Source organism: Salvelinus alpinus, chromosome 2, assembly GCF_045679555.1.
Source record: "Salvelinus alpinus chromosome 2, SLU_Salpinus.1, whole genome shotgun sequence".
Classification (NCBI taxonomy): Eukaryota; Metazoa; Chordata; class Actinopteri; order Salmoniformes; family Salmonidae; genus Salvelinus; species Salvelinus alpinus.
This window is the reverse complement of record NC_092087.1, coordinates 42,383,658-42,408,522: the sequence shown is the minus strand read 5'-3', so window position 1 is coordinate 42,408,522 and position 24,865 is coordinate 42,383,658. Positions and strand designations below refer to the sequence as shown.

Sequence of the window (24,865 nt, the reverse complement as noted above, 5' to 3'; positions counted from 1 at the left end):
TATTTATGTTGTTCATAATTTACTGAAAGTAAACACACACACACACGTGCTAAATTGCAACTAGGACATGGTCCAGCAAAAAGTGTGAATAAGCAGAAAAGCAGCTTTAATTAAAAGTTGTTCACAGTTTCCATATTTGTAAACAAATTAGAACAAGCCCATAATCCTACAGTACATTTTAAATGCATTCTTATGCAAACAGTGCATTAGGTATCGACCAAAAATAACAGTTTATGTAAATTAGTCATCTCCAGATCAATTCACAATTCAGATTAAAATCACCATTTATTCAAAGTGCATTTACCAGAAGCCTCAATACACTTTACAGAAAAATAAATACAAATGAAGCCATAAAAATGTAATGCATCCAGTCTCCTCTAGTAGATACACAACTCAAAAGATCCATCCTTTACATCAGGTGTGGGCAACTCCAGTCCTCCTGGGCCTGATTGGTGTCACACTTTTTCTCCATCCCTAGCAAACACAGCTGACTAATCAAATTGCATTCTAAACTGAAGATCATGATTAGGTGTTTATTGGAGTCAGGTGTGTTAGCTAGGGCAAAACTGTGACACTGATCAGGCCCTCGAGGACTGGAATTGCCCACCCCTGCTTTACATGGACATTTGGAGATGCTAGAGAAGGATTCCCTTCCCCTCATAGATTTCTCTCAAAAGCAGCAACACGGTATCCTCAGAATCCCTGAAACACACAAGAAAACATAAGATAATGCAGAAAGCTAAAGAAAACATGTAAGCTAGTTCAATACAGCATGAGTCAGAGTCAACACTAGCTCAGTTGTTATTACCAGTAGCAGAGATGGCTCTGAATGGCAAACAGATACTCATTGAAGCTCTCTAGGGGTTTCTCTTGAAGGACGTAATCAAACCGACGTCCACCATTCAACATTCCAAAACTGCTATTCTTCATCTCTGTGGGTGAGACGGTACCGTTTTGGGCCCTACTACCTGGAAAAGAGTATTGATGGAACATTCCGCTAACACAGTTCAAATGTTATTGTCTCCTTTTTGTCTTTATGACAGCTGTTGTCTTTAGGACAGCTGTTTTTAGTCAAGACCATCGTGTTTTTAACGTAATATGTAATTGTTGTGCTGTATGTGTGTTTATAGTTTTGTTTAATGTTGTGTTAGTGTATGTAAGTTGTTTTGTCTGAAACATTGTTCGTCCTGCTGCTATTGTACCAGGTCTCTCTTGGAAAAGAGATATTATCTCAATGAGAAAAAACTGTATTGATAAAAGGTAAATAAAAAATATATAAAAATAAAGGGACATTTGGTTGCATAGTACATACAAAAAACATGTCACACAAAGGACAAATTACACCGAAAAATCATTATATTACATTAAGTTGCTTTTAAAGGCCTACCTGTTTAGTAATGCTGTAGTTACTAGAGTAACAACAGCGGAATTTGTTTTAGGGAATATGAAGAATAAAGTAATGCATGTATGGAAAACCATTGCACATGGTTCCTAATAAATGAGTGAATAAATTAATGAGCGAACAAAAGTAATACATAAATGAGACCAATCTCTCACCTTCTGACTCCTGAGGTGGCAGTGCAGATGTGGGTCCTACACTGGCCACTGGGGGAAGTGTGTTGACAGGTAGTGTGGTGAGGGTCTGCCACACACCACGGAGAGTACTGATGGAGAGCAGCAGATCTGAGCTGACTCGCATCAAGCTGTCTTTCAGCTCTGGGGGACACAATGTCAACACAGGGTCACTGCATGGGAGCACAAGGTGGATGAAAGCTTCCACACGCTCATTGGATAGCAACGATGTAGGTCAGTGTTTTAAATGATCATGCAGGTCAGAGCTTTAGTAATGCTTGCTTAGGGTCTTAACAAAAAGCTCATGACATATGGGGCTACCATATCTTTGTAATGTTCAGATCAAAGCTTCACGCCTCAGGTCTCACCGAGATGCATCCTCTTCCTGCCCATGTGATGTGGGATTAGCATTGGGGGAAGGTCCACCCCTGGAGACACCACCATGGGCTCAATCCTGAAGGCCACCGGGTCAAACTGCAAGGAGGAAAAAAACATTGTCAGGTCCTTATGAATATTCATGACTTTGATTGACTTTAGCTCCACTAAGCATTTTTACTAACATATGATCCATAAACATACTGGATGGAAGATGTTGTAGAAGCTCTTGCAGGTGGGGAGGCTGTATTTGGGGTCGATCCTCTTCAGGCCGCGCACCGTTAGGAACATCCCTATAGGAGAACCCAAGGCAAAGAAGGCCTGCGGCTGGAAGGCCAGCTGAGGGTACACAATGGACACCTGGGCAGGAAGGGCAGGGGTACATGATTAATACTAATTTAGTATGCTCCATGTAAATTCTGATACATTTCTTCACTTTCTGTAACTAAGCATGGATATCAAAACTCACCAACATTTTAAAATGTAATTTAATTCATTTAGATTTTCAGTTGTAATAGTTGGGCCTCATGTTAACTGCATCAATACATTCTATTAAATATATTCTCTTTAATCCATAATTTGGCTTTGAGTGCTGTTTTTGTGTTGTTTGTTGTTTAAATCATCTGTTCACTGGATTTTGTACACAAAACAATGTATACTTTTTAGCCAGTAGTTCTGAAAGATGTGCTCACGAGCCATAAGCGGTCCACGAAAATTGTGTACTACTTCACATATGTGCAGATATGTGCACCATGGCATTGCTCTCTCTCGCTCTACTGTATGTGCATTGTGTACATGTTACAGTATGCAGTCACTGTTGTTGTTTGTTTACCTGGCCAATGCCAATGTCAAAGTACTTGTAATCCACTGGGCTGGTGGAGGGGGCGTCTGAGAGGAGCGTTGGTTGTTCTTGGACCTGGGAATACACACCTGGAACGCCAGGAACTGGCTGGGACGTTCCTGTCCTGGATTCCTGCTTCTGGGCCGAAGGATAGATGGATAGATTAGATAGCTCTAATAACAATCTAAACAATATAACTTCATCAGACTGCTGGTTCCAGCATGCAGCCCATTTACAAACAGTTAGGATGGAATATTGTCAGGGTTAAGACGGACAGGAAGCTACGCACAATGGACCCAATAGACTGGAATGTCAGATCAAAGAAGCTTGATTTTTAAAACTAGGTGAACATTTCACATGATGGCTATGTTTGACAATGAATGGATCCATTTGGAAGTGGATAGGATTTGATACCTCTCTCCATCTCTTCAACAAGCACATGATCTTCTTGCGAGGCCCCAAGGGTATTCCCAAGTCCTTCAAGTCCGTCTCCGAACAGAGAGCCTAGTCAATAGACAGAGGACACACACACAGTTAGAAAGTCAAAGACACACACACACACACACACACACACACACACACACACACACACACACACACACACACACACACACACACACACACACACACACACACACACACACACACACACACACACACACACACACACACACACACACACACACACACACACTTACCAGTGATTCTAAGTCCATCTGCTCCTTTGTAAGCATTTGGAAAAACTTGCCCAATCCGAAATTCCTAAGTGTTTCCTCAAAGCTCTCAAAGTTAATGGAGGTTGCTTCACTTGGGCTGCTGACGCTACTCTGAAGCAGAAGAAATATAGGATCAACATTGAGCTAATCAGAATAAATATGCTGGTGGTTGTGGCCATGGCCAACATGTAGCTGTACATTTGATCAGTTGCCTACTACTTACTATCTTTTCATCTGTGTTATGTATTTCTTGATTTGTCAGAAGGTCAAAGAGGATCAGAGAACCTAGAAAAGTCATATTAATAAAGAATATGAATTACTATAATGGTTATTAATACTACACTCCTAGACAAAAAGGTACTATCTGGAACCAAAAAGGGTTCTTCAGCTCTCCCCATAGGAGAACCTTTTGAAGAACCCTTTTTGGTTCCAGGTAGAACCCTTTACACAGAGGGTTCTACACATATCCCATAAGAGTTCTACCTGGTAACCAAAAAGGGTTCCCCTATGGGGACAGCTGAAGAACCCTTTTGGAAACTTTTTTCTAAGAGTGCAGTTTTTCCTAATAAAGTCAGAAGAAAAAGTTAGGAGAGGTCTATGAGGTACTGACCCAGACTGTGTCCAGTCAGTGACACTGCACCAGTGAATTGTGGGTGGCGCTGAAGGAATACGTGGTGGAGGCGGTTGATCTCTGAGGCCACGGTGTCTATGATGGTCTGGCAGTAGGTGGGGCTGTTGTAGAAGAACAGGTCCAGCACCGTGCCGTTGCTGAACTGACGCAGACGACTGATGCTGGGCAGGGTGATCCTCTGGATATCCCTGTTGGTAGGAGGAAGGTAAGAAAGTTTGTATTTGTGTGCGTGTTTGTTTGTGTTTGTGTGCGTGCCATTCTTTTGTGTGAAAAACCACAAAACCCAGTAAACAGACGATTTAAACAACAACCAACACAAAAACAGCACTCAAAGCCAAATGATGGAACAGTCCAAGGCCTTACTCGTCCACCCCAGTGGCGTCCCCATGCAGCACCCGGTGCCAGTTGACTGGCAGGAACTCCACACGGCCCATGTGGGCGCCATCTTGGCTCTGCTTGAAGTGACTGCTCAGCAGGCTGAGTGAAGCATCGCGGAAATCATTCACTACAGTCGGTAGAGAGTGCTTTAGTATGTTTGTGATATGCTTTTGCATGTTGGTACAGTTAACTGGTAGGCCTTTTGTTTCAAGTAATATGGTCATCTTAACCTATCAAGTCTGCATTAATCAATGTATGGGAATGTCTGTGAGCAAAAAAGGAATTGTGAAAAAGGGAAAAAGCAGAGTGCAGGTAAAGTTTTAGAGGTAGGGGTCAAAGGTTATAGACACACCACATTGAACGACCCCACGCAGCTGGATGTCACAGGCCGGTCCAATGCCATGTACCATGAAGACAAGGTGGTCCACTTGGTAAGGCTCTCCTGAATGACCAACAACACAAATTGGGTCTACTGTGTAAGGAATTGTAATTTGGTATCATGTAAATACCAACGTGCACATGGTCCAATGCATTGGATGCTCCACAACTTGAGTTCTCTGTAAGCAATGCAATATCCATTGTTCAGGCCAATTCCCAATACTGTTTGCATGAAACACAAATAGAAGTACAGTACAGGTGTGACAACCTCACACAGAGGTGTAGAAATCAAAGCCCACTCTGAAGATAGAGGCCTATACATTTGCGGGCTTACCTTCAGGTATCTCTATTGAAATATCCTCCAGCCCCCTTTTTACGGTCCTGGGTCGACTTTGCTCAGAGGCAGAGGGGAAGCTTATCCAGTACCTAGAGGGGATTGTCTGTTGCTGTGTCATAAGCTAACGGAGACAGAGCAAGGAATAGAAACTTTGTTGCATTTTATTTTACAGTCCAATATTTGCATCTCTACAGACAAACCATGCAGGTACTACTGACAGTAAGATAGTGTCACTAAGATATACTGTGCTTCTGTCCATGTCAGTTATGGATGGGAGAGGGGGTCATACCATACGACTGTGCAACACCACCGTTTCTCCAGTGGGGAATTCTAACTTCCTCGTCCAGTCATTCAGCGTCACTGATATCATGTAAGCCTCCTGTGAATAAAGTGATGCAAATGTAACGGACCCTGGTCTCCTGCACTCCAGGCATTAGCTCCGGGAGGTAACACAAGTCTTGGGTTATGTGGTTGACCAAGGTTCAAACCCGGTGAGTCATACTGTATATGTTACTGACAATATTACCAAGGTTTGATTGACAGATTAAAAAGGTCTTTACCAATCCGCAGTATACCCCTTTCAGACAGTAGAAATAAATAAATACTGGCCCCGCAAAACTATGGTACGAAGATAAACACCAAGTTATCAAGGTAGATATTGTATCACTTTGTAATGATTTGCATTTTGTGTGCATCCAAATATGGCACCTATATAGTGCACTTCTATTGACCAGGGCCCTGTATACTATATTGGGAACACGTTGTCGTTTCAGACTGTGTCCTACCTCCAGGACGAGGCTGGTGTGCTCTGGGTAAGGGGTGTAGGAGATATCCTTGTCTCCTTTGTGGAACCAGGAGCAGCGCCTCACCTCCGAGGGGGGCTGCTCCCAGTACACCGCGTAGCGCCGCCTCTCCTTCAGCCTCACATCGAACCGCCTACCCTCTGTGGCTACCACCATCTCCTCCTCCCCGCGGGTCTCCCCTGTTAGGAGCAAACCCACAATTATGATGATATGGTTATAGCCATCTTTATCATTGCTATTATCATCAGGGATCACGTCATTACATCCCATGTCAAAACCATAACACTCCACATTACAGCAAAAGTTGTAATTACATAGTATGGTTACAAGTTATAGTTAATCACAATGAAAACATTACTTGCCTAGATAGTCCTTCATTTCAGTTTAACTATATTCTTGTTTCAGGGTAATACATAGCACATAATATGGTGCTATAGTACAAAGGGGCAACAATACAAGAACAATTTGTATTATTTGTAAAAGTATGATGAATGTCTCATGCCATGTTTGTGTGCCTCTTCCAGCCTTGATGAGTCCTCTCTGCTGAAAGGGAACCAGGAGTCTTTACAGTCCACCTGCTGCTCGCAGTGGAACCAATGGTGCTGCACTGGCTCATATACATCTTCTATCACACCGTTCATGGCAGCTAGATCAGAGAAGCTAGGAAAGAGTGGAAGTGAATAGAACAGAACAGAATTCTTAGATTTTCTCTATAGGGAACATTTAAATGTGTAGTCTGCTTTTACATTTAAAGAATACAGAAAGAGATAAAGAGAAAAGCTCACCTACTGTCTGGCTACTGTATGAGGATGGAGGGGTAGTTTGAGAGGCTCAGGTTGATCACCCAGGCCGCTTTAACAGACCACCTGGGAGGCACAAACAGCATTCTAATATTTACACATTCATCTGATGCTAAGTTTCAGGGAAGATATCATTGTTTTAGATGCTAGCTAAGAGCTGACAATTGGATATTTTGTATCCTTGAAATACAAGAAACACAGCAAGCACATGTTTCTGTCCTATCCGTGGATAGACGGTGCTGAGTAAAAACATACCATCTCATAACATACTGGGAATGTTTGCTAGGAGTGAATATTGTGAATTCCTCTCATACTATTTAAACTCACATTCTTTAAAAGTAGAGCAGGCATCAGAAATAGCTACATACCTTCAATGTACAGCTAATGTTATAGTATGGGACTCCATCAAATATGGCGGTTCCTGCTGAGTGGACCTCTCTGTTGAAAGTTGCAAAGCGACGTCCTTGGAATATATCCACATCCAAAAGCATTTAGATACTGTTGAAGGCAACAACAAAAACAGCAAGGTTTGTTAAGGTTTCCAACAGGGGGGGACTTTCCTATGATTGACTTTACACTTTGCAAGCTTGTCTCAACACTCATATGTTCTGAATGACTTCACTGGTTTAGTGACTCGGAGTGGGATCAAAGGTCAATTCCAATCACGACGAAGAGGTGTGGGGAAATAGCAACACAATAGCAACAGCAATAGCAATAGCAACACAACAGTAGGCTATAATCACAGAAGAGAGAAAGTACCCAAATCTCTCTAACAATTGTGTTTTAACTCATTAATAATAATTTGCTAATTTGGTTCCAAGCTTAGAGTGGGGAATGGAAACACATGCAAAGTTTTACATGACTATTGCTTTAACACATAAAGATAAGCAATAATGTCAGTCTTTGACACTTTAACTTCAGTCAGTCCACATCTACACGGTAGTAAAATCTAAATCAGATGTACAACACGCATGTTGTGTGTATGGAGTAAAGTGTAAAAGGTGCTTGCCAACTGAATGGTCCTGATTACTTAAGACAAGGGGTCAGTGGGTTCTGCTTTCCATTAATCATCTCTTACATAGGACAATGTTCCACCTGTGTATCAAACTGTGCATAGACATGGAATCACCAGATCAGAAACATTGATATTATTTAGCATGACAGCCTAGAAATGCAACCCTGTCTTTACCTCTTGCAATAGACAGCACAGCTTGAGTAAGGAGAGTGGGCTACTTGTGGTTGAGGGTTAGGGGTGAGACCATAAAGTCTTTGTGACTTGCAGTCTCTCCCCTCCTATAGACAACTTAAGGCAATAAACAATTTCACAAATTATTGACATTTTGAAGAACTAAGATCAGTTTGCTTTTACATGAAAAGCTCATATCTACTTACTGATAGCCCCATGGACATGTGTAAGGGAATGTTTATGTTTGTGCTTTTCTTTTAACATCCTGAAAAGCCGACACCGGAGTTGTCTGGTCTCTTCAACCAACGCTGCATCAATAACATTGTACGAATTGCTATTCGTAACATATTTTACGGATTGTAATTCCTAATTAATACATACGAAACGTAATATCATACTAATTAGTGTCCCAAATTTACTATGTGAAGTCTACCCTTGATCATGACTCTCAGTTCCATAACATTACACATAAGAGCAATTGGAAGAAGACGTAACGTATTCTGTACAGGGGAGTTTTGTTAAGAACCCCGATACTCAGTCTGAACATTAACACGCGTCTCTTGCTGTACGGTTTTGGAAGCATAAGGACCTTTTCTTTCATATCAGCCAGAAATAAATGGATACACACCTTGATAGGGTTAGTGTTCCCACACAGCGATATCATCATGTTACAGCGCTTGTTTACAGAAGACGAGGAGACCACCTGTGCTAATTAGGTAGTTAATTAGCACAGGTGGTCGCCTCGTCTTCTGTAAACAAACGCTGTAACATGGGGTCTTTGACCATTTTTAGGGCCTTCCTCTGACACCGCCTGGTGTAGAGGTCCTGGATGGCAGGCAGCTTTGCCCCAGTGATGTATTGGGCCGTACACTCTACCCTCTGAAGTGCCTTGCGGTAGAGGCCGAGCAATTGCCGTACCAGGCAGTGATGCAACCGGTCAGGATGCTCTCGATGTTGCAGCTGTAGAACCTTTTGAGGATCTCAGGACCCATGCCAATGTAACGGATGTGAAATGGCTAGCTAGTTAGCGGGTACGCGCTAATAGCGTTTCAATCGGTTACGTCACTTGCTCTGAGACTTGAAGTAGGATTTCCCCTTGCTCTGCAAGGGCCGCGGCTTTTGTGGAGCGATGGGTAACGACGCTTCGTGGGTGTCAGTTGTTGATGTGTGCAGAGGGTCCCTGGTTCGCGCCCGTGTCGGGGCGAGGGGACGCCGTAAAGTTATACTGTTACATTGATGCTGTTGACCCGGATCACTGGTTGCTGCGGAAAAGGAGGAGGTCGAAAGAGGGGGTGAGTGTAACGGATGTGAAATGGCTAGCTAGTTAGCGGGTACGCGCTAATAGCGTTTCAATCGGTTACGTCACTTGCTCTGAGACTTGAAGTAGGATTTCCCCTTGCTCTGCAAGGGCCGTGGCCTTTGTGGAGCGATGGGTAACGATGCTTCGTGGGCGACCGTTGATGTGTGCAGAAGGTCCCTGGTTCGCGCCCGTGTCGGGGCGAGGGGACGGTTTAAAGTTATACTGTTACACCAAATCTTTTTAGTTTCCTGAGGGGGAATAGGCTTTGTCGTGCCCTCTTCACGACTGTCTTGGTGTGTTTGGACCATTCTAGTTTGTTGTTGATGTGGACACCAAGGAATTTGAAGCTCTCAACCTGCTCCACTACAGCCCCGTCGATGAGAATGGGGACGTGCTCGGTGCTCCTTTTCCTGTAGTCCACAATCATCTCCTTAGTCTTGGTTACGTTGAGGGATAGGTTGTTATTCTGGCACCACCCGGCCAGGTCTCTGACCTCCTCCCTATAGGCTGTCTCGTCGTTGTCGGTGATCAGGCCTACCACTGTTGTGTCGTCTGCAAACTTAATGATGGTGTTGGACTCGTGCCTGGCCATGCAGTCGTGGGTGAACAGGGAGTACAGGAGGGGACTTAGCACTCACCCCTGGGGAGCTCCAGTGTTGAGGATCAGTGTGGCAGATGTGTTGCTACCTACCCTCACCACCTGGGGGCGACCCGTCAGGAAGTCCAAGATCCAGTTGCAGAGGGAGGTGTTTAGTCCCAGGTTCCTTAGCTTAGTGATGAGCTTTGAGGGTACTATGGTGTTGAACGCTGAGCTGTAGTCAATGAATAGCATTCTCACATAGGTGTTCCTTTTGTCCAGGTGGGAAAGGGCAGTTTGGAGTGCAATAGAGATCATCTGTGGATCTGTTTGGGCGGTATGCAAATTGGAGTGGGTCTAGGGTTTCTGAGATAATGGTGTTGATGTGAGCCATTACCAGCCTTTCAAAGCACTTCATGGCTACGAACGTGAGTGCTACGGGTCTGTAGTCATTTAGGCAGGTTGCCTTTGTGTTCTTGGGCACAGGGACTATGGTGGTCTGCTTGAAGCATGTTGGTATTACAGACTCAATCAGGGACATGTTGAAAATGTCAGTTAAGACACCTGCCAGTTGGTCAGCACATGCCCGAAGCACACGTCCTGGTAATCCGTCTGGCCCCGCAGCCTTGTGTATGTTGACCTGTTTAAACGTCTTACTCACGTCGACTACGGAGAGCATGATCACACAGTCGTCCGGAACAGCTGATGCTCTCATGCATGCCTCAGTGTTGCTTGCCTCGAAGCGAGCATAGAAGTGATTTAGCTCGTCTGGTAGGCTCGTGTCACTGGGCAGCTCGCGGCTGTGCTTCCCTTTGTAGTCTGTAATAGTTTACAAGCCCTGCCACATCCGACGAGCGTCGGCAGGGTAGGTATGCCTATCTAACTAGCCTAGGCAGCTGATAGTGCATGGGCGCAAGATCCTCTAGGGCTTCTCGCCTTCTCGCTTTATGTACTAGCCGGTCCATGGTGTACACGAGTGTATTACCAAGAATGCACATCAAGCCTAGACAATAGTGCATAGGCGCTAGTTCTGCATAATCATCTACCTAGGCTACTATCTAACCAGTTTTCTTTGTTGTTTAAAAAAACCATTATATAGCTATTTCAGGAACTACACGACCTTATCAAGTCATGGTAGTGTTTGGATCTCAGGTGCTGATTGATGTGACTAGATCAAGGTGAGATGAGATAAAATATAGTGGCTATGTGCAGACTAGAGCCATATATGTATATATATGTATGTTACTACAGCCATATATGTATTTTACTATTTTCTACATTGTAGAATAATATTGAAGACATCAAATCTATGAAATAACACATGGAATCATGTAGTAACCAAACAAGTGTTAAACACATCAAAATATATTTTAGATTCATCAAAGTAGCCACCCTTTGCCTTGATGACAGCTTTGCACACTCTTGGCATTCTCTCAACCAGCTTCATAAGGTAGTCACCTGGAATGCTTTTCCAACAGTCTTGAAGGAGTTTTTCCTCCACTCTGCGGTCCAACTCATCCCAAACCAATTGGGTTAAGGTCGGGTGATTGTGGAGGCCAGGTCAACTGATGCAGCACTCCATCACTCTCCTTTTTGGTCAAATATCCCTTACACAGCCTGGAGGTGTGTTTTGGGTCATTGTCCTGTTGAAAAACAAATGATAGTCCCACTAAGCGCAAACCAGATGGGATGGCATATTGCTGCAGAATGCTTTGGTAGCCATGCTGGTTAAGTGTGCCTTGAATTCTAAATAAATCACTGACACTGTCGTCAGCAAAGCACCCTCACACTATACCACCACCTCCATGCTTCATGGTGGGAACCACACATGCGGAGATCATCTGTTCACCTATTATGCGTCTCAGAAAGACACTGCGGTTAATGGTGGTGAAATTACAAGATTATGTTAAAATACTGTTATTGCATCAAATGGTGGTTTCATGCAACAGAATGGGGTTCTTAGAACTCTATTGTGTCTGTGTGAACTTAGGAGGAGCTTTTGAGATAGGGGTATCTGTTGCTGACAATTGATTGATGCCATAGAATGAGTTGGTGTTTCTGTACTGTGAGGTACCATGGACGAGATAAGAGCCTCGTCTTAGGGTCCAAACTCTGTACAATAAGAACAGTCTTCATAGCAAATGCTATCTGGCTGGGGGATACTCCTTTCTCATATATCAAGTCTCACCTTGTGACCCATTCCACACATCTGTTTGTCATGTAGACTAAGGGTGGGTGTCTTTGCCATATAAAATATCTTTGTATTCTTTGTGTCGGGGCTCTCAACCCAACAGTCGAGAGTGTTGTGTCGACCAGGCATCGTTATTGCAGAGCACTCACATCATTAATTTGTGTGTGTGGCGTGAACTGCTTTCCTTATTAATCAGGTTTGCATAAAGTAATATCCTGATTGGTGATTGACCTTGTCTCTCCTTATTATTGATTAGAATTTCCACGATTTGTTGGAACAAAAAATCTCAAATTTGGACTCATCAGACCAAAGGACAGATTTCCACCGGTCTAATGTCCATTGCTCGTGACTCTTGGCCCAAGCAAGTCTCTTCTTCTTATTGGTGTTCTTCAGTAGTGGTTTATTTGCAGCAATTTGACCATGAATGCCTGATTCACACAGTCTTGAAATCTGTGAAGCATTTATTTGGGCTGCACTTAATTGTCGATTTCTGAGGCTGGTAACTCTAATGAACTTATCCTCTGCAGCAGAGGTAACTCTGGGTCTTCCTTTCCTGTGGTGGTCCTCATGAGAACAAGTTTCATCATAGTGCTTGATGGTTTTTGCGACTGCACTTCAAATTTCAAAAAAAAAATCCGGATTGACTGACCTTCATGTCTTAAAGTAATGATGGACTGTCATTTCTCTTTGCTTATTCTTTCCATAATATCGACTTGGTCTTTTACCAAATCTTCTGTATACCCCCCCCCCCCCCCCCTACCTTGTCACAACAAGCAACACCGACCCGTAGCATGCGTTCCAGCAGGTATATTGCACTGGTCATCCCCAAAGCCAACACTTCCTTTGGCCGCCTTTCCTTCCAGTTCTCTGCTGCCAATGACTGGACCGAATTGCAGAAATCTCTGAAGCTGGAGTCTTACATCTCCCTCTCTAACTTTAAGCATCCGCTGTCAGAGTAGCTTACCGATCACTGTACCTGTACACAGCCAATCTGTAAATAGCATACCCAACTACCTCATCCCCACAATGGCTGTGGATATGTATTACTCTATATTTTGTTTTGTATTATGTTAGCTATAACAGGAAACGTTATACAATGTATGTTATGAAATGCTTTTATATTTTGCAGGGCTCTACAGTGCTACCTTTTTACTTGTATGCACCTGGAATTTTTATTTAGGAGCACCAGTGCACCTAGAAAAATGAAGGATTTAAACTTTTATTTCTATTTTTCATTGTGATCCTACATTTCTTTGAGTGCCTACATTTTTTATCATAGGTGCACACGTGCTCCTTTTTTAATATATATATTTTTTTAAGTCAACGTAGAGCCCTGTTTTGGTTGTCTACTTCTTATCGGTTATGCATGTTCAATTTATTTTTATGTTGTATTCCAATATATTCATTAGTATATTTGGATACATTTGCATTTACAATGCCAATCTGACAATATTGGACTAACAATTGACATGTTTTTGTTAGGGATCCTATTTATTGTCCAAAAGGCCCAACTGCGCCACTCTCCCATCCACGGCATGCATTCGCTACCTATCAAATGTCTCTAACTACACTGCCCTACAATCACACGCTCCCAGGCCCATTTTACAAGGATGTACCGCAAACTACCGGCGGCGCCATGGCTGCGTTCCAGTTCGCAATCTTCATGAGTCCTGCGCTAGGCTCAAGGAAGTAAAGGCCTCTACAGCTGAAACTCCCCCGTCCCCAGCAGAGAATAGAGTCCCAGTCCCCACTGCCACATCCTCGCAGGCTGCCCCTACTCCAAACAACTCCCCAGACTGAGTGGTAGCGCCTAAATCAATTGGGCAGAGAGTAGTGGACGAACTAAAGCACTACTATTATCATGGATTTCGGTTGCTTGGGATTTACACGAACATCGCAGGGAGAATGGTGTGGAGGTTACTACACGGCCAACAACTCACGAGGAGAGAGCGCAGAAGGGGAAGGCAACTTAATCCACAGGTACCTTCTATGCACACCTCTGTATTGATACCCAAGGAAAGGTTAGAGAATTGAGTGGAGTGATTCTCTGGCTGTCAGCCTGTTGCCTGCTGATGTGCTATTAGCCCTATCACTGCAGCCATGCAACTGTTGCCAATTTGCAGTCGAAAGCTGCTGAGCAACTACCAGTATGTCACCTATGGGCGATTGCGCCGGTATGGCCCGAAATATATTTTTTTGTATCGCAGATTTGTTCTGGCAATTCTCACATAAAAACGTAATTGGGAGGAAGCGTGTTTAACATTCTTTTCACATTTGTATCGTGATGAAAGTGGCCCTTTTTAGACCTATACATGCCTCTTGTAAGACCCTATGATCCGTGAACCGTACATGGTAGAGACACCATCTGGGTGTCATGAAACTCCTTATAGTATGCTTTAAAATATGTAGTATGTCTATATTCAGATTTTTTTTTGAATAATTCACATTAATGTATTCATATCTCTTAATATGCTTTAAAATATGTAGTATGTCTATATTCTGAAAAAAAATAGAATAATTCACATTAATTTATTCATATCTCATAAGTACCCTTTTTAATTTAGCAAAAAAAAATTTTGTGAGCTCACTCTGGAAATGTGATGTACTTGTAGAGTATATTGTTTTAAAATGATCAGTCTAAAAAATGAACAAAATCTAAAAGGGTACTTTTGAGATACCAATATAGTTTAGGGCCGTGCTGGCATGGAATTGCCTCCATGTGACCTCCATTGAACAACCTTGTAAATTGAGTGACTGTTAAGATTAATGACAAACACCTGGCTATTTGTCAGTACATGGCTTTGTTTTTACAGTGCAAATCAGAGCCATTTGTGTAACTGTATTTTTTTTTACTGATCTTATGAAACTGTATAACTAGGCCATGTGTCTCTGCCGGATCACACAAGGGTGTTAGGTGTCGTTGTTCTTTTTCAGAGTACGGTTCTGTAATATCTCTCTAGATGATTGCCACAGAACGCATGGCACCCATGAGTGTGTCAGAGCTGCAGGTGGCGTGTCGTAGCCGGGGAATGAGGTCATCGGGGCTGACGACCGAGCAACTCATGCAACAACTGCAACAGGTACGTCGTCGTCCTCTAACTCTCCAACCTAAACTGCCCCTCACCCACACATAGCTGCCTGTTAGTATGTGAAAGGAATGCTGCTGGGTCAACCTGTCTCAAGTTTCATTCCCAGTTAAAGGCTCCCTCCAGCTATTTAAAAAAAATATATTGTTGAAAAACAATTTCCCAAGTATAAATACAGTAATGTACATTAAGGGTATACAAATAGGTTTTCAGCTATATATATATACAGTGGGGAGAACAAGTATTTGATACACTGCCGATTTTGCAGGTTTTCCTACTTACAAAGCATGTAGAGGTCTGTAATTTTTATCATAGGTACACTTCAACTATGAGAGACGGAATCTAAAACAAAAATCCAGAAAATCACATTGTATGATTTTTAAGTAATTCATTTGCATTTTATTGCATGACATAAGTATTTGATACATCAGAAAAGCAGAACTTAATATTTGGTACAGAAACCTTTGTTTGCAATTACAGAGATCATACGTTTCCTGTAGTTCTTGACTAGGTTTGCACACACTGCAGCAGGGATTTTGGCCCACTCCTCCCTACAGATCTTCTCCAGATCCTTCAGGTTTCGGGGCTGTCGCTGGGCAATACGGAGTTTCAGCTCCCTCCAAAGATTTTCTATTGGGTTCAGGTCTGGAGACTGGCTAGGCCACTCCAGGACCTTGAGATGCTTCTTACGGAGCCACTCCTTAGTTGCCATGGCTGTGTGCTTCGTGTCGTTGTCATGCTGGAAGACCCAGCCACGACCCATCTTCAATGCTCTTACTGAGGGAAGGAGGTTGTTGGCCAAGATCTCGCGATACATGGCCCCATCCATCCTCCCCTCAATACGGTGCAGTCGTCCTGTCCCCTTTGCAGAAAAGCATCCCCAAAGAATGATGTTTCCACCTCCATGCTTCACGGTTGGGATGGTGTTCTTGGGGTTGTACTCATACTTCTTCTTCCTCCAAACACGGCGAGTGGAGTTAGACCAAAAAGCTCTATTTTTGTCTCATCAGACCACATGACCTTCTCCCATTCCTCCTCTGGATCATCCAGATGGTCATTGGCAAACTTCAGACAGGCCTGGACATGCACTGGCTTAAGCAGGGGGACCTTGCGTGCGCTGCAGGATTTTAATCCATGACGGCGTAGTGTGTTACTAATGGTTTTCTTTGAGACTGTGGTCCCAGCTCTCTTCAGGTCATTGACCAGGTCCTGCCGTGTAGTTCTGGGGTGATCCCTCACCTTCCTCATGATCATTGATGCCCCATGAGGTGAAATCTTGCATGGAGCCCCAGACCGAGGGTGATTGACCGTCATCTTGAACTTCTTCCATTTTCTAATAATTGCGCCAACAGTTGTTTCCTTCTCACCAAGCTGCTTGCCTATTGTCCTGTAGCCCATCCCAGCCTTGTGCAGGTCTACAATTTTATCCCTGATGTCCTTACACAGCTCTCTGGTCTTGGCCATTGTGGAGAGGTTGGAATCTGTTTGATTGAGTGTGTGGACAGGTGTCTTTTATACAGGTAACGAGTTCAAACAGGTGCAGTTAATACAGGTAATGAGTGGAGAACAGGAGGGCTTCTTAAAGAAAAACTAACAGGTCTGTGAGAGCCGGAATTCTTACTGGTTGGTAGGTGATCAAATACTTAGGTCATGCAATAAAATGCAAATTAATTATTTAAAAATCATACAATGTGATTTTCTGGATTTTTGTTTTAGATTCCGTCTCTCACAGTTGAAGTGTACCTATGATAAAAATTACAGACCTCTACATGCTTTGTAAGTAGGAAAACCTGCAAAATCGGCAGTGTATCAAATACTTATATATATATTGAGTGTATGTGTGTGTATATATATATAATATACACACACTCAATATGTGTTTGTGTGTGTGTAATTTTATTTACTTATTTTACACAACTGCAAACTTCAAGGAGTTGGCCATTCAAGGAGTTTGCAGGGGTTGGTCTGATGGGTTATTCATTGTCATCTTCAATGACATAGATGACAACAACCACATTAAACAGGCAATGCATGCCTCAACCAGGGACAACCATGCTCTAGCAATTGAAGTAACTTCTGTCTCTCTTCTGTCAGTGGTTGGCTCTTCACCTGAAGGAGAATGTTCCTCCATCTCCTGGTGCTGTCCCGTGCCATGTACCATACCGACCTCACACCCAAGTCCCCTGTCATCCTCCACATCGTCAAACTGGAGGTAAGGGGCTGAAGTTGGCAACTAAAGCAAGGGTTATGATCAATACAACCGCTTAGGTCAAGGCCAAAAAAGAAAGGGTGATGGCATCATCCATTAAAGACAGCAGCAACAACTTTTCTTGAATTCATAGTGGTCTTATGTGTTAAAAAAAGCTGACACGATTCGTATGTTGCAGGTGCCTCAATATAAACGTAGTTTTCAATTTCAGAAAGCATCTTCTGTGAATGTTTTCTTGACCACTCCTTTTGTCTGACAAACTGGGATTGCCATTAGTGTACTAAAGGGAGGAAATAGTACTGGAAGGTTTTATAGTGGTTATTTTAGGCACACTGTGCCCTGAAACATGTGACTCCTTGGAGAGAATGTTTCACCTGAGGAGAAATGGCAAGTCATGTTGCTGACAAGGCAAAACTAGAGATTTTTTTTCTTCTGTAAATGCTCTCAACAACCTTCCTAGATAAGAATGCCTCAGAGTAGACCGTTGCTAAGTAACCTGCCACAATAAGACCAATGGCAAAGTGTTCTATTGGGCTGAGCTATAATTATGTAATGGCTACATTACCAGGCGCAACAGTATTTTGGCATCATCCACTGCCCAATGCCCTAATCTAACCAATAGACCGAGCAACAGAAGGCTAAATTCAACATTGAATTGATCCCCTCTTTTCTTGTTCTTCCCTGCAGCAAGTCACCGCCCCCTCTCCCGCAGAGATCGAAGCCCCTGTCAAAGACAAGCCCATGTCTGCGTCACTAGAAGTCCTGGTGGACTCTGCCCCCATTATCAATGACAGGAAGGTACACACTGGACGCACTTCTAAATTGCACGGTCAACGGGGTCCCTTCCATTCAGTCCATTTCTGTCTTTATTGATGGGGATTGATTGTTTCTGTTGATGTGGATGCTTCTTCTCTAAGAAAAACACCAAGAGAACTTCCTAGCCAATGTTTGTTGCGCGGCAGTAACGTTTTCTGATTCCCAAATTAGGAAATTAAATCCCAAATCAAAAAGTGCAAGCATACAGACACACTGACACCCCCCCACGTTTCCTTATTCTTAGAATCCCTTCTTTTTCCAGGTGGGGAGAGTTTTGGATAAAGCCAGGATTGTGGAATTGAAGATGGCGTCACCAGAAGCTCAGTTAATACATGTACGTTTGAGTGGGAGATGTTTCATTCCATGGTTTTGTGTACAACGCTTTTGGAAAGAAAGTGATACAGGAGCAGAAAGTAGGCAAGTTCAAGGGACATTCAGTGGGCTTTGTAATGGCCCTTTGGTTAGAGTCCACCCTTATCTGTTGTATTTCACAAAGCGGCATCAATATGTTAGCTAGTTTTTTTGGAAGTAATGATTTGTTATATACCATCACATTTCAAGTTTAGATTTTCTGCTGTTCTCACTGATAATTTTCATTAACAATATCTAGTCAACCTATTGGTTCTTGAATAGAACATACTTGTTTTCAGGCAAAAGGTGCTGAGTTGGCTGCTAAGATGGCTGCCAGCATAGACTGCTGAAGGAAGCTGCAATCCCAACCCCCTTTCACTTCTGGTTTAGGGAAGCCATCGTGGCACACTTTTTAGTCAAGTAAACCAAGGAAAGGATGAGAGAGCTACACAGTTGGAGGCGGACATGGCTTACTACTTGTCATCCAAAAGGACAAGTCTAATCCCAAGAAACGACAATGGAGAAGAAGTGAGAGGGTCACTTTAAATGTATTGCTTCCTTCATCGTCTGAACTGTTAATTTGCTGCACTCCATCTGGCGGGATATTGCTCAAGTGTTTACAGTTGTAAGATCTGTGTCATATATCAGTATTGTTTTTACTCTGGAACAGAACATAATGTTCTGTGATTTGAACTACGGTAAACATTGCACTGTAACGGCAGCACATCTTTTGTATAATATCATGTTTAATAGAATCATCAGTCTCATCATTTATGCTAGCTAAATGGTATCCTGTAAATTTGTTGAATGTATGATATGGAAATAGGTGCCTCTGCTTTGTGCAGTCCACTGGCCTATACTCTAAGCTTAGTCTAAGGGGCGTCAATCTTACTACAGTTTTATTAAGACAAAATTATGGGACGTTCCTGTTATTGGTTGGCGAACACATTGTTAATGGTAAGCTTGATGTTATTAGAATATCCCTCATACAGGGGAGTATAATGTTCACTCCTCTGGGACATTTTCGTTAGCCTGCTAGCTGCTACTACGTTGCCAGGTTACTATGTACGCCAGGTCTGCGTATTGGCTAAACCTGCAGTGTGAATCAAAATGGGTTTTATATTTTGGGTTTGCTTTATTTAAAGGGGTAACATGATATGCCGTGTACCATGTAGATAAATACCTTAAAAAATATAGTTTTTAAAATCATGATGCCATGATATAAAAAAACATTTATTTAAAAAAAATTATATATAGAAAAATACGTGAAAAATATCAAAAGTCACTATAAAAACAACCCATTTATTTTATTAACCTTTCTGCAATTCAATTCCAAGCTTGTAAATTGCCTAAAACATGTGGGAGTTTAGTTGATAAATTGGCAATGCTTTTAATTCGGGGAGAACCACTTGTCCAATTGCCCTTTAGGTGGAGATGTGTATAATTTATTTGAAGTTAGTCAGAAGTCAAATATAATTTTTTCTCACCTGTTAGTACAACTATGGAAAGCCACCAACTCAATGTCTGCTTCCCCAAGGGCTCAAAAACAGACCTTTTGTCAAACAGTTTTTATATATTCTTTCTTTTTGGTGTTTAGTTTTTAAATGTAATTTTCAGCCTATGAGGCAAAAGGTGCTTGTTCCATTTAACTCAATACCTCAGGAACTCAAGTATAGACTTCCAGAAAGTTTTAACTTGTGATTTTCTACCTCAAGTGAATTACAGTCAGAAATGGAACAATCTTCAGTTTTCTGATTGATAAGAAGCCTACATGCCTCCAGTAAAATGGAAGACGTTTAATTGCAATATTAAAAGGGCCATTTCAGTCAACAAACCTATGTCCTACTTTACTGTCTTAAAGGAAGCATCTTGATGCTGTTACTCAACTGATCCAATTAGCAATCTCAGACATCAACATAATGACATCTTCTCAAAAATAGATTTGCACTGAATTGGCTTAGTAAATTGTGGATCTTTGTCTGGAGAACACATTTCTTAGAGGGTGGTCTTAGAAAAATAATCCCTATTTTTGGTCATTGACATATAGTGTAGTAATACATATCCACAGCCATATATTTATGTGTGAATATATCTACAGTTCAAGTCGGAAGTTTACATACACCTTAGCCAAATACATTTAAACTCAGTTTTTCACAATTCCTGACATTTAATCCAAGTAAAAATTCCCTGTCTAGGTCAGTTAAGATCACCACTTTATTTTAAGAATGTGAAATGTCAGAATAATAGTAGAGAGAATGATTTATTTCAGCTTTTATTTCTTTCATCACATTCCCAGTGGGTCAGGAGTTTACATACACTCAATTAGTATTTGGTAGCATTGCCTTTAAATTGTTTAACTTGGGTCAAATGTTTCAGGTAGCCTTCCACAAGCTTCCCACAATAAGTTGGGTGAATTTTGGGCCATTCCTCCTGACAGAGCTGGTGTAACTGAGTCAAGTTTGTAGGCCTCCTTGCTCGCACACGCTTTTTCAGTTCTGCCCACAAATTTTCTATAGGTTTGAGGTCAGGGCTTTGTGATGGCCACTCCAATACCTTGACTTTGTTGTCCTTAAGCCATTTTGACACAACTTTGGAAGTATGCTTGGGGTCATTGTCCATTTGGAAGACCCATTTGCGACCAAGCTTTAACTTCCTGACTGATGTCTTGAGATTTTGCTTCAATATATCCACATCATATTTCCTGCCTCATGATGCCATATATTTTGTGAAGTGCACCAGTCCTGCTTGCAGCAAAGCACCCCCACAACATGATGCTGCCACCCCCGTGCTTCATGGTTGGGATGGTGTTCTTCGGCTAGTCATTATGGCCAAACCGTTCTATTTTTGTTTCATCAGACCATCGGACATTTCTCCAAAAAGTACGATCTTTGTCCCCATGTGCAGTTGCAAACCATAGTCTGGATTTTTTATAGCAGTTTTGGAGCAGTGGCTGCTTCCTTGCTGAGCGGCCTTTCAGGTTATGTCTATATAGGACTCGTTTTACTGTGGATATAGATACTTTTGTACCTGTTTCCTCCAGCATCTTCACAAGGTCCTTGGTTGTTGTTCTGGGATTGATTTGCACTTTTCGCACTAAAGTATGTTCATCTCTAGGAGACAGAACGCGTCTCCTTCCTGAGCGTTATGACGGCTGCGTGGTCCCATGGTGTTTATACTTGCGTACTATTGTTTGTACAGATAAACGTGGTACCTTCAGGCATTTGGAAATTGCTCCCAAGGATGAACCAGACTTGTGGAGGTCTACAATTTTGTTTCTGAGGTCTTGGCTGATTTCTTTTGATTTTCCCATGATGTCAAGCAAAGAGGCACTGAGTTTGAAGGTAGGCCTTGAAATATATCCACAGGTACACCTCCAATTGACTCAAATGATGTAAATTAGCCTATCTGAACCTTCTAAAGCCATGACATCATTTTCTGGAATTTTCCAAGCTGTTTAAAGGCACAGTCAACTTAGTGTATGTAAACTTCTGACCCACTGGAATTGTGATAGAGTGTATTATAATTGAAATAATCTGTCTGTAAACAATTGTTGGAAAATGTACTTGTGTCATGCACTTGACTTGCCAAAACTATAGTTTGTTAACAAGAAATTTGTGGAGTGGTTGAAAAACGAGTTTTAATGACTCCATCCTAAGTGTATGCAAACTTCCGACTTCAACTGTATGTCCAGCAGGAGGTTAACCTAGACATCTTCTACATACAGTCAACTGAGAGTTTAATAGGCCTTGATATACAGTGCCTTCAAAAAGTATTCACACCCCTTTACTTTTCCACATTTTCCAAAAAGTATTTAGTTTTTTTATGGAATATTTCTTACGTTGTTAGCATGGAAAATGTTTTGTGTTATTACATACAGCCGGGAAGAACTATTGGATATCAGAGCGACAGTAAATCACCAGCACTACCAGCATTACGACCAGGAATATGACTTTCCCGAAGCGGACCCTTTGTTCACACCCTCCATGGCAATTGAACTGATTCCAGAGGCCGACCCAAAACAATGCCAGCGGAGGAGAGGTACTCAGAGTGGTCTTCTAGTCTGACTGAGGAGGCGTGCACACCACCCACCGCTTCCGAGTACATTACTCACTAATGTTCAGTCTCTGGATAATAGAGTTGACGAGCTCAGGGTGAAGGTTTCTTTCTAAAGAGACATCAGGGATTGTAACATACTCTGTTTCACGGAAACATGGCTCTCTCGGGATATACGGTCCAACCAGTTGGGTTCTCAGTTCAAGAAGAAGGGCGGGGGTGTATGTTTCATGATTAACGACTCATGGTGTAATTGTGATAACATACAGGAACTCAAGTCCTTTTGTTCACTCGACCTAGAATACCTCACAATCAAATGCTGACCGGATTATCTCCCAACATAATTTTCTTTGTTTATAGTTACGGCCGTGTATATCCCCCCTCAAGCCGATACCACGACGGCCCTCAAAGAACTTCGCTGGACTTTATGAAAACTGGAAACCATATATCCTGAGGCGACATTTATTGTAGCTGGGGATTTTAACAAAGCAAATTTGATAAAAAGACTGCCAAAGTTTTATCAACATATCGACTGTAGTACTCGCGCTGCTAAAACATTCGACCAGTGTTACTCCAACTTCCGGGATGCCTGCAAGGCCCTCTCCCGCCCTCCTTTCGACAAATCTGACCCCGACTCCATTTTGCTCCTCCCTTCCCATAGGCAGAAACTCAAACAGGAAGTACCCGTGCTAAGGACTATTCAACGCTGGTCTGACCAATCAGAATCCATGCTTCAAGATTGTTTTTACCACGCGGACTGGGATATGTTCCAGGTAGCTTCCCAGAGTAATATTGGCGAATATACTGATACGGTGACTGAGTTTATCAGGAAGTGTATAGGAGATGTTGTACTCCCTCCGCAAGGCAATCAAACAGGCAAAATGTCAGTATAGAGACAAAGTGGAGTCGCAATTCAATGGCTCAGACATGAGACGTATGTGGCAGGGTCTACAGACAATCACGGACTACAAAAGGAAAACCAGACACGTCGCGGACACCGACGAATTGCTTCCGGACAAGCTAAACACCTTCGCCCGCTTTGAGGATACCACAGTGCCACTGACACTGCCCGCTACCAAGGACTGTGGGCTCTCATTCTCTGTGGAGAACGTGAGTAAAACATTTAAGCGTGTTAACCCTCGCAAGGCTTTCGGCCCAGACGGCATCCCTGGCCGCGTCCTCAGAGCATGCGCAGACCAGCTGGCTTGTGTGTTTGCGGATAAATTCAATCTCTCGCTATCTCAGTCTTCAGTCCCCAAATGCTTCAAGATGGCCACCATTGTTCCTCTACCCAAGAAAGCAAAGGTAACTGAACTAAATGACTATCACCCCGTAGCACTCACTTCTGTCATCAAGAAGTGCTTTGAGAGACTAGTCAAGGATCATATCACCTCTACCTTACCTGTCAACCTAGACCCACTTGAATTTGCATACCGCCCCAATAGATCCACAGACGATGCAATCACCATCACACTACCCTATCCCATTTGGACAATAGGAATACCTATGTAAGAATGCTGTTCATTGACTATAGCTCAGCATTCAACACCATAATACTGTCCAAGCTCATCATTAAGCTCGAGGCCCTGGGTCTCGCCCTGTGCAACTTGGTCCTGGACTTCCTGACGGGCCACCACCAGGTGATGAGGGTAGGAAACAACACCTCCACTTCGCTGATCCTCAACACTGTGGCCCAACAAGGGTGCGTGCTCAGCCCTTCCTGTACTCTCTGTTCCCCCATGACTGCGTAGCCAAGCATGACTCCAACTCAATCATCAAGTTTGCAGACGACACAACAGTAGTAGGCTTGATTACCAACAATGACGTGACAGCCTACAGGGAGGAGTGGAGGGCTATGGGAGTGTGGTGACAGGAAAATAACCTCTCACATTGTAAACTACATGATGATGGGTTATGGAGGCACCAGAGCGGTCGCCTAGTGGCTCCCCCCAGTTTGTTGGTTTACCTCGGATGCATGTATCACGGTGTGTCGCATGTGTCCAAAGGGGGGAATGGAAAGTTCTTGTAGAAAAGAATGGTACACACCCAAATTTACTACAATCGCTGCACAAATATGTGCCCAATGTCTAATTTGTCAAGAACACAGGAAACCAAGTATCAACCTCTGTCTAGCCTACCTGTCCCCTGGGGCCCTTTAGTAAAATGTTTAGAAGCCTCTTGGACCTAGACTTGGAGTTCCGGTACCGCTTGCCGTGCGGTAACAGAGAAAACAGTCTATGACAAGGGGGGCTGGAGTCTTTGACA

The 24,865-nt window shown here is 42.8% G+C and overlaps 1 protein-coding gene, 1 long non-coding RNA gene and 1 pseudogene across 2 annotated transcripts; 1 reads left to right on the top strand and 2 right to left on the bottom strand.

Moving 5' to 3' along the window:
* Positions 1 to 89: 89 nt before the first annotated feature.
* On the bottom strand, positions 90 to 6,301 carry LOC139540827 (triacylglycerol hydrolase DDHD2-like). The gene is made up of 15 exons (XM_071344822.1): positions 6,014 to 6,301; positions 5,518 to 5,607; positions 5,226 to 5,349; positions 4,866 to 4,955; positions 4,499 to 4,640; positions 4,115 to 4,323; positions 3,728 to 3,789; positions 3,487 to 3,615; positions 3,203 to 3,292; positions 2,780 to 2,926; positions 2,152 to 2,307; positions 1,941 to 2,046; positions 1,558 to 1,716; positions 809 to 968; positions 90 to 702 (listed from the first exon to the last, which is right to left on the bottom strand). The coding sequence occupies exons 1-15, from the start codon at positions 6,299 to 6,301 to the stop codon at positions 636 to 638; spliced, it is 2,019 nt and encodes a 672-aa protein (XP_071200923.1). The 3' UTR covers positions 90 to 635.
* A 238-nt stretch (positions 6,302 to 6,539) lies between these two features.
* On the bottom strand, positions 6,540 to 7,434 carry LOC139562226 (uncharacterized). The gene is made up of 3 exons (XR_011672323.1): positions 7,200 to 7,434; positions 6,817 to 6,897; positions 6,540 to 6,691 (listed from the first exon to the last, which is right to left on the bottom strand). It is a non-coding gene; the product is annotated as an uncharacterized lncRNA (long non-coding RNA).
* A 6,297-nt stretch (positions 7,435 to 13,731) lies between these two features.
* Positions 13,732 to 21,594, top strand: LOC139562219 (LETM1 domain-containing protein LETM2, mitochondrial-like; annotated as a pseudogene).
* Positions 21,595 to 24,865: the final 3,271 nt, after the last annotated feature.